The sequence below is a fragment of the Arxiozyma heterogenica genome, assembly GCF_036370985.1.
Source record: "Arxiozyma heterogenica strain weizmannii chromosome Unknown scaffold_9, whole genome shotgun sequence".
In the NCBI taxonomy this organism is placed as follows: domain Eukaryota; kingdom Fungi; phylum Ascomycota; class Saccharomycetes; order Saccharomycetales; family Saccharomycetaceae; genus Arxiozyma; species Arxiozyma heterogenica.
In genome coordinates, this window is record NW_027042662.1 from 8,846 (window position 1) to 19,481 (window position 10,636).

Genomic DNA, 10,636 nt, shown 5'->3' on the forward strand with positions numbered 1-10,636 from the left:
ATCAAGAATGTAATCTCCTTACACTCTACTTCATATTACAGATCTGTTGTGTCAAACTAAATCACAACATCTGCAATATATCAACCACATTTGTTTCATTCTATTAACAAGCACTTATTAAGCAACTACCACTCCTGCAGTTATTTTTACTTCCTCATAGTTTTATAGTCCACTTCTTTTTTCATTTTTTAATAATAATATTTTACAAGTTCTGAAATATCATCTCAAGAAACACAAGAGTAATATGATTCTAGCAACAAGAACACACAACAATATAAACTTACTTAGATTACCGTATTTTTTGCCAGTACATTATTTCCATATTTAATTGACAATGAAAATGCTTCAACACCTTTATAATTCTTTATTTGTTTATATGATTTAATCTTTATCACAATCTAGCAATATACAATCATTCTTATCCATACAGTTGTTGAATTATGATCTTGTTTTGTTTTTTGATATACTATTTGCATAGTAATATCTTTTTATATCATATGGAAATAATTAGCATGTGCATTCGCAATCAACAATCACTTTCATTTACTAATTCCTGCATATCAACAAAATATAATATACTCAACTATATTACAGTCTACACCGCACTCACACTCTGTGATATTTTCTTACTATGTTATATCTAATCCTATTCTATATGTATTTCCTCTTTAAATTAGTTCAATAAAATTCAAAAAGCATGATCACGAGAATCTAATATTGTTCAAAAATTTCATGGTTAAATCTTGTTTTTATTTATAAATAGACAGTGATCTCCATTAGCACACTATTATTAATTCTTTTACCAATCAATTTCTTATTCTAACAGTATCACTTTATTTATCCTATTTTATCATTTCTTATAACATCTTAATACCCCTTTTATATTGGTCATTTGTTTGTTATTTAATTCTTAGAAGTTCTCTTTTCTTACCATTGTATTTCAACATATATATTCTTACTCTCTTTCAAGAGTTATCATGACAATGAAATATCAACTTTACCAAACTACTATTTTTTCACATCCATCTGTTTGCTTCGTGAAATTCAGATATATTACATTATCTCTTCTTCGAATAATTGTTTCATATAACTTATTCTGTGTTTATTATTCATAATAATATTATAACCTTTGGATAAACGTATCTTCTCACCACTGATACATCATCATATTTCCATACTTTTTTACTAATCTTTGTAAAGTATCACGCCTTCATTATACCTTATATTCTATGTTACTTCTATTGTTATATATTAGAATGAAATTTCCACAATAAAAAAGTAGTTATTATAGAATACCACTATTATATTTGTCAGCTGTCTTATATCTTAATGTTTTTCAATACAGTATAAGTATGGTATCTAAGAAGGTATGCAACCCACTCAGCTCAATAAAAATAACACACAATATTTCAAATAGTTCATGTGGTACGTACTTGTGAATATTCTAACTAGTTCTATTACAATATGGTCATCTAGTACAACTTTGCTTTTTGATTGGTTGAACCAGTAAGAACCCTATATAGTGTTCATCAAATGGAATATGCAATTAGGAACATCACATTAGTTACTTCTTGTATAGTTGTTATGCAATATCACAAAAATACAGTCTCTAGAAATAATATTTATATGACTTAACCTAACTACAATAAAATATATCTATTAAATATTGTTGCTTGTATTTGTTCAAATTGTATGCACATTAGTCATTACTCCGGGTTGTTCTTCAATCCTTGGGTGATTGATATTCTAATATACTTTTAAATTGGCAATGTCATTCTTAGAATGTTGTGTTTAGTGTTCTTGTATACTCGTTCTTTCTAGTGTACAGTAAATAAACAGAAAATACTTTCAAAAGGCTAGTGGGAAAGTATAGAGTGAACCACACTGGAGAAATCTAGCAGATATAACATGAAATATATTCTAATCGTAGCATTCATTGTTTAAACTAGTTACTTAACACTCACAAAGAAATATACTAGTCAAAACACAGTTACGTGCTTTGTATTTTTTAAAATTTTTAAATATTTTTTCTCGATGTCATCACAGAATTTTTTTGCTGCAGCAGTTTTTCCATCAACGATGAGATGAAAAGTAGATTAAGAGAAGAAAAGGAGAAGAGAGTATTTGTAGTAATTATCTCTAAATAGTGATGTTGGAACTTTCATTAAATAGAAAACCGGATTTCAATATGCAGTGGTATATTTTATTTCTAACATGGATTGGTATATATTCATAGTGTGATAATATATGTTGTGTTTTTAAAATATCAATATACCTTCTTAGATATTATCATAGTTCAACTATTAAATAAAGTACATTAGCATTTCAAGTTCTCTGGATAGAAGTCTGTTTAAAGTGTTCTTTGCTATGCTAGTTTATTAAACTTTCATTATGTTAGTATATATGGATTATTTATTAATGTTCAGTTAAATTATTGTGGTTTTATAACTCCATTATTTGTTGTTGAATGTTAACAATTTCTGTGTTATACTGTTACTTTTATTATGTCGTCGAAATAGAATATTTGAGAATGAAACAAATGGAACAATGAGATTCCAACATATGACACCACTGGAATGCTGAGGAACTGTTGCTTACATGTCACAAAATGTTAATAATACTGCTTGCTTGATTTTTGCCATTCATAGAAGAGAAGTAACAAAATTTAACATACACAAAGACAACATTTTTTCAAATCGTGTTTCTTTTCCCGCATACTTTTCACATATTATCATTTCTGTGTTATACATACAGAAGAAGATGGAAGAACTTTAATACAATTTTGTAATATATATTTATCCAATTACAGTATTGAGAACGTTCATTATTTATCCAATGACTATGAGCACCAATTCTTAACAACTTTAATATACTGTAATAAAATATATATTGTTAATGTGAGGTGTGGGAGAGGCAACTATGAATTTACAGAATGATTATTCATATGCTATGACTATTACTATTATTCAAAGAAATCACAATCCACAAAACTATTTCTGAAAGTATTTCCTTCTCTCTTATTTTTGAGTTTGGAAAGATCATTGCATTCTGACAGTTAATTTTCTAGAACAGTAGTTGTCATAACTTTTTCAAATGAACTATACCATAGTACTCTTGAGAATAAAAATATGAATTGTATATGGGTAATTGTCAAAGAATTCATTTTCTGTAATTGATATAATTTCTGTATTAGTTATACAAACACTCTTACTTATACTCAGATATAGTTTTTAACTTGTTGTTGCTGGCCTTATTCTATAGTAAGAATTACCTTCGGATATCATCCCCAACATGAATGTATAAAGATATCTGTGAATGTATTTCACTATCACGACAATACATCATCTTATAAATTACTTATATCCCTATGGATCTTATTAACAATAAAATTATTACGTTAACATTAGGATAAGTTCTATTACATGAAAGTATTAAATTAGAATGTGTGAGTTTTTGTAGTCGATTATCAAATAACCCACGTAGGAAATTTTATATCAAAGCTTACTTAAAGAGGTCTTTGATCCATTGTGATAGATGATATGATTGATTATCAATATTAGATTATGGTATAGTTGGGTCCAATATAATATAATTAGATAATATATCGCATGTTCACAAGATCTTTCTTGTTAAAAACTGATTTTGGTAGATCGTTGGTAATTTTTTTGCAAGATTAATATGTATTTAATAATAAATACAATATATACTATTTGCATGGGTTTTCAATAAACGAGAAATCCAATTTACTAAATACTTAAAACATAACAACGTTAGACTTTAAGTCTACTATAGTTCAGGAGATACCATATTAGCATCCCTGAAACTCTAATTTCAAATGTTAAATCTACAAAATTATACTTCCATAAACAATTAAGATTATTTAAATTAAATATCATTTTAAATATTTTCATAGGATAAATGCTTGATCATAAACAGTAGAAAGATGGTATAGTGTTTAACATAAATCTATTTATCAAAGTCTTCTTTGAAATGAAAAACGTAAGCAGATTTTTCAAATTTGTGGCTTTCACTGCATATAGAACATGTAGATTATTTTTGGATCGATCTTGTTTTCTGGAAAATAATTTTATATTATTAGGCACAGAATATTTCTCATAGTTCTCTGGAAACTGTCTAAGATATCCTTTCCCATGAGTAGAGTAAAGACTATTTTCCATGTCAAATGATTATATGAACAATTTATACTTAATCCACCAACTATACCAAGGTAAGCAAAACAATGAGCTCTTTCTAAAAAGTTTCTGAAACATATATATCACTATCTCTTTCTTTAAATTACAAAATATGAGTGAACCACAATTTTCGAATGAATAAAAATAACAACGATAGAGTTATTTATTTTGTGATAAATAAGTCAATGAATTTTGACCATTTTCTTTTCATGTGTAGGATGTAGAAAAGATGTAAACAACATAAACATAATACACTGGATTAATCTGATTCATCAATGGTTACTCTATCACATCTTATATTTACGGTCACATTTTTATGTTTATTATAGTGATATCATCTAGTAAATTTTATTGCTCTTTCAAACCTATAACATACAATGTTATTTACTGTATCTGCCATCATGATATTAACATGTATCGTTACTATGGATTTATACATAGTAGACTAAGTTCATTTTAACCACTATTACTTTCAATTATGTCTTTGCTCTTGAACTGCTTATTTCATTTAGATATTAATAACTGGTAGATTGTATGGTATCACTCTTAAACTATAAACTCTTTGTTAATATACAACTTCTCTTGATATTATGTCTTAAACAAGAATGATACTACACAAACACATCACACTTAATTACTCTTAGCATCAGCCATCATTTTCTTTTCATTATCCACCAATCTCTTTTCATTCAGATTTCAATTGTCAATTTTCCTTGTTTCAAAATTTGAAAAAATAGTTCGAAAAAAAAAAATCAATTACAATAATAACCACACTCATCGACAACCATATAAAATGCAGATCCATCTAACCATAAATAAACAGTTACGATATGTTTACTATATGGTATAACATTGAACATTGCTAAACCACTATTTAAGATGGTATAGTTACACCACCATCTACTTAATAATCATTCCTAAATGACTATAGAGAATACCCCCGTAACAACCTACTCCACACATATATTGTAACTAGGGAGAATATTCATCGATAGACTATGACCATTTTTTGTGCCACTACCACTTTTATTATGAATATGACTATTAAAGCATACTCCAATATTACATGAACACTATCCCCTACTAATGTTTCCAATATAAAGGAATAATTGTATCTTCTATATCACTTCATTATCTATTGAATGATACTGTTATAATAATTCATGATCGTATGCAATACTCTTTTGAAATTAGCACATCATGATAACTGTTATAAACGTAGATACAATTATGCTATATCCATAAACAAATTTACTTATGAGATTTTTTCTTATATCTCACTGCATATTTATCCTTACTAATTCCAATCTTATTATAGATGGATTTGATTTGTGTTTGATTTTCAATGCTTATGGTAATGATGATAAAAGACACATTGATTTGATATAATGAATAATATTTTGATTATATCTTTATTTCATTCTACTGTATTACTTTTCCTGCTCAACAATTTTGTTCTATCTTTTACTCAAATGATCTTATTTTAATGTTTGAAAAATAACGTAATAAAAAGAGATTTTATCTCGATCTTTGAACATTGAACAACATTTAAAAATATACTATGGTGGAGTATTAACATGTTAATCTTTCAATTTACTATTCAGAAAATCTACTTTTTTTAAGAATTAGTCTGACATTATTATGACTGGATGTCTAATACTGTATATGGATCTCTAACTGCAACAAAGAATGATGAGAAGTTATTGAAATTCAAAAAAAAAATAAGAATTTAATTCCATTATAACTTTAAAATAACAAGACATACTTTATCTATGGATTAACATTTGCAAAAATATGAATATGTTCTAATATTGTTACATGTTCCTTATTTAAAAAGAAAGTTCTCATATTATTAAAATCTTGGGATAATTGTTATTACGATATTTTTCAAGTGTAGAGGGGAAATTTTCTTGTCTCTTTTGAAACTTTGAAATCTCTACATCCAGCAAAATACAAGAAGAGATGCCATATATTTATAGAACAAAGGGTATCTATATTACAATATAATGCATATCTGAATTATTTACGTATAATGCTCTTAACATAAATAGTAAGTACAATATATCATCAGTGTGCAATTATGGGTATCTGAAAAATATCTTGACACCTCATTTTCTTATACTTTTTTTTGTGTTAATCAAAAAAACTTTCATTGCTTTGAATATTGTCGGAGTAATTTTATGGTATCTTTCTACTATTCGTGTGAGAATAATAGTTTTTCAATACTTTATTTCATTTAGGGTCAAATATGATGTTACAAAAATAAAAGAGGTGGAAGTGGAATCATTAGTCAAAAATGAAAGTAATAAGAGTTAGCATATTTATGTAAATGTACATATATATATGTAGTTAATTGACTTAAGGGGCAATAGTGTTATCAAATTAGCATATATATAAATATATATATATTATTTATTTTCATCCCCGTGTGTACGTATATATATGGGAAAGAGAGGAAATAATAAGGGAATATAGAAAGAAAAAGATTTAAGACATTCTTGCTTCGCATTTAATGATCACTCATCTAGTCAAGTTCTCGAATACTAACATAGGTAGAGAAATATTATAATAGTTTTTAAGATATGTGTCAATCCTTTTATTATGATCTTTGAATTAAATTAGCATTAAATTTTCATGATTACAATTTTTCTTGATTAAAAGGGGTTTAAAATACGTATATTTCTAAAATATGATCAGTTGATTTCAAAGTTGTATGACGGTAAGTTCGCTAATCAAGATTTATTGATTAAACACAGCCAAAGTATTTAACAAAACCGGAAAACAAGAGTCAAAGAAAAAAATACACAATACATATAATATTAGGGTATTATATATGTTTAGATAGTAGTATTTAATTATTTAACTATTTAGAATTATTTCTTTTAGAATTCTTTACCTGCATTCGATTTAAATAATCATAAATAATAATAGACCAACAAGATGGGCAACACTCCATTTCATGTATATAGTGCTACCCTTACCCTTATATGATGCAAGAGAAGGTGCACTTACATGAGAGGCTGTCATAGCAGTTGGAGATGACGAGAATTGCTCAGAAACGAATTGGGAAACTTGTGGCATCTTTGTAGTTAGAGATGTTTCTGGTCTTCCAGAAGTTACAGCACCTGTAACAACGCCAGTTTCTGAAGCGACATCTGCATTACCCTTTGTGGATCCAACAACAATGGCAGATCCTCTGGAGTTTCTAGATGTTGATTGATTTTCATTGTTGGTAAACACTGTGCCAGTGGTGGTAAAAGCAATAGAAGTAACTGAAGTTGCATGGAACACAGCAGAAAATGAGTTGGTCTCTTCTTGTTGGTTCTTTGAATAAACAGATTCAATAGAATTATGGGCAATGATAGCAGTCATACTTGTTTTAGAAGTTTCAGATGGTTCTGGACAATAAGTTGTGGTCATAGTGACTCCATTAACAACTGTAGTCAAAACAACTAAAGTACCAGTTAAAGTAGATCCAGTTTCTCCACCATAAATAGTGGAGTTTCCATATATTGGAGTCTCAACGACAACAACACCAATGGCCTTGGTACTGCCGTTGGAGTCGGTGGTGTAGGAGATGTAGGAGGAAAGGGCAGAAGCTGCACCTACTGAGCCTGCAGTGTAGGCAGTAACAGTACTTTGAACTGGAGTGGCAACAACAACAATGTCAACTTCACTGCTGCTGCCGTTGGCATCAGTGGTGTAGGAGGTGATTGTGGATTGGGCAGAAGCAGAGCCTATGATGCCTGGGATGTAGGAGGTGATTTGACTAACAGCTGGAGTCTCAACAACAACAACACCAATGGCCTTGGTACTGCCGTTGGAGTCGGTGGTGTAGGAGATGTAGGAGGAAAGGGCAGAAGCTGCACCTACTGAGCCTGCAGTGTAGGCAGTAACAGTACTTTGAACTGGAGTGGCAACAACAACAATGTCAACTTCACTGCTGCTGCCGTTGGCATCAGTGGTGTAGGAGGTGATTGTGGATTGGGCAGAAGCAGAGCCTATGATGCCTGGGATGTAGGAGGTGATTTGACTAACAGCTGGAGTCTCAACAACAACAACACCAATGGCCTTGGTACTGCCGTTGGAGTCGGTGGTGTAGGAGATGTAGGAGGAAAGGGCAGAAGCTGCACCTACTGAGCCTGCAGTGTAGGCAGTAACAGTACTTTGAACTGGAGTGGCAACAACAACAATGTCAACTTCACTGCTGCTGCCGTTGGCATCAGTGGTGTAGGAGGTGATTGTGGATTGGGCAGAAGCAGAGCCTATGATGCCTGGGATGTAGGAGGTGATTTGACTAACAGCTGGAGTCTCAACAACAACAACACCAATGGCCTTGGTACTGCCGTTGGAGTCGGTGGTGTAGGAGATGTAGGAGGAAAGGGCAGAAGCTGCACCTACTGAGCCTGCAGTGTAGGCAGTAACAGTACTTTGAACTGGAGTGGCAACAACAACAATGTCAACTTCACTGCTGCTGCCGTTGGCATCAGTGGTGTAGGAGGTGATTGTGGATTGGGCAGAAGCAGAGCCTATGATGCCTGGGATGTAGGAGGTGATTTGACTAACAGCTGGAGTCTCAACAACAACAACACCAATGGCCTTGGTACTGCCGTTGGAGTCGGTGGTGTAGGAGATGTAGGAGGAAAGGGCAGAAGCTGCACCTACTGAGCCTGCAGTGTAGGCAGTAACAGTACTTTGAACTGGAGTGGCAACAACAACAATGTCAACTTCACTGCTGCTGCCGTTGGCATCAGTGGTGTAGGAGGTGATTGTGGATTGGGCAGAAGCAGAGCCTATGATGCCTGGGATGTAGGAGGTGATTTGACTAACAGCTGGAGTCTCAACAACAACAACACCAATGGCCTTGGTACTGCCGTTGGAGTCGGTGGTGTAGGAGATGTAGGAGGAAAGGGCAGAAGCTGCACCTACTGAGCCTGCAGTGTAGGCAGTAACAGTACTTTGAACTGGAGTGGCAACAACAACAATGTCAACTTCACTGCTGCTGCCGTTGGCATCAGTGGTGTAGGAGGTGATTGTGGATTGGGCAGAAGCAGAGCCTATGATGCCTGGGATGTAGGAGGTGATTTGTTTTGGTTTTGATGATGATGAAGAAGTAATAAAGCTGGAAGAGCCTACAGTAGATGGTATGGAACTAGTGGAATAACTAGAAGAGATACTTGAATATGTAGAAGAAAAAGAAGAAGAGCTAGATGAGATAGAATTTATAATAGGTATCCAAGGAGGGGAATCACATGGCATACAAGCACTAGGAAAACCATTTGGAGCAGTTCCATTGTAGACTAATGCGTTATTGATAAAATTAAAACCAATGTGATTATTTATAGATTTCATTGAAAATCCACGTGGGTTGTAACCAGTACCAATATTAATTTTATGAATAGTGGCCACATTAATTGTTAAGATACCAGTATTTGGATCATAATTATAACCTGCTATTGCGGTACGAAACGTCAAATAATTACCATTACCGAAACCTCTAACAAAGATATTATCCGTGTTACCATATGAGCCCACATAAAGCATTGAGGAAGGAGAGGTCATATATATAGTTTGTGGACCGACTGTACCAGAACTTGACTGTATTGGTATAGCATATACAGAATTTTCACCTATTGTAATGCAACCGTCACCTGCTATAGAACTCTCCAAAGATGCCTTAACATTCTTCAAACAAATAGTACCAATATTAACAAAAGATCCAGACTTAAGGTGTACAACACTACTATAATCTGAAGTAGAGTCCTGACCAAAAGACATCAAACCAGTATTGGTTAAGGATATACTTGGATTTAACGTGAAACTGTTAGAACTGCTATTCAAACCATTGAAATACATTTTTCCATTGTTAGTAATTGCAGAACCACTCCATGATACAGTCATTGAACCAGTTGTAAGATTTTTACTATCAACGACAATCAAGCCGTCATTTGTAATAGTTGAACCATCAAATGTAGTGCTAAATCCGTTACCATATGAGTTTATATCACCAACGAAAAGTGAACCGTTCACGAGCAAATCTTTGCTGAAACTATAAGAGTTACCATTTACCAATGCCAAAAAATAACCCTTATCAATAGTAAGGGGGACAGAGAAAGAAATATCACCTAAATAAGTGTTGTCAGAGATTGTTACAGCATCCGCGAAGATGAGTAAAAATATTAAAGGTACCAAAAAACCTTTAAAAGAACTTATCATTTTCACTGGGTTTGGTAGTTTGTTACTGTTATACTTAAAGAAATTTCGTAACAAACGCGATATTTGCGATTTTACAGAGAAAGCAGATCAATGGGAAGCCAATCGCTAAAATGCTGATTATACATACACGTATTTATATGAATTTTTTTCCATTAAGGTGATTTAAGTAGTTGTTTATGAGGTAGCATTCATGATTATATAGTATCTATCTGTCCTTTTATTCTTAT

At 31.8% G+C, this 10,636-nt stretch overlaps 1 protein-coding gene across 1 annotated transcript; it reads right to left on the bottom strand.

Annotated features, from left to right (window-relative positions):
• Nucleotides 1-7,100: 7,100 nt before the first annotated feature.
• On the bottom strand, nt 7,101-10,409 carry PWA37_005052 (uncharacterized protein; the record flags this gene model as incomplete). The annotated part of the gene is made up of 1 exon (XM_064861511.1): nt 7,101-10,409. The coding sequence occupies one exon, from the start codon at nt 10,407-10,409 to the stop codon at nt 7,101-7,103; it is 3,309 nt and encodes a 1,102-aa protein (XP_064716466.1).
• Nucleotides 10,410-10,636: the final 227 nt, after the last annotated feature.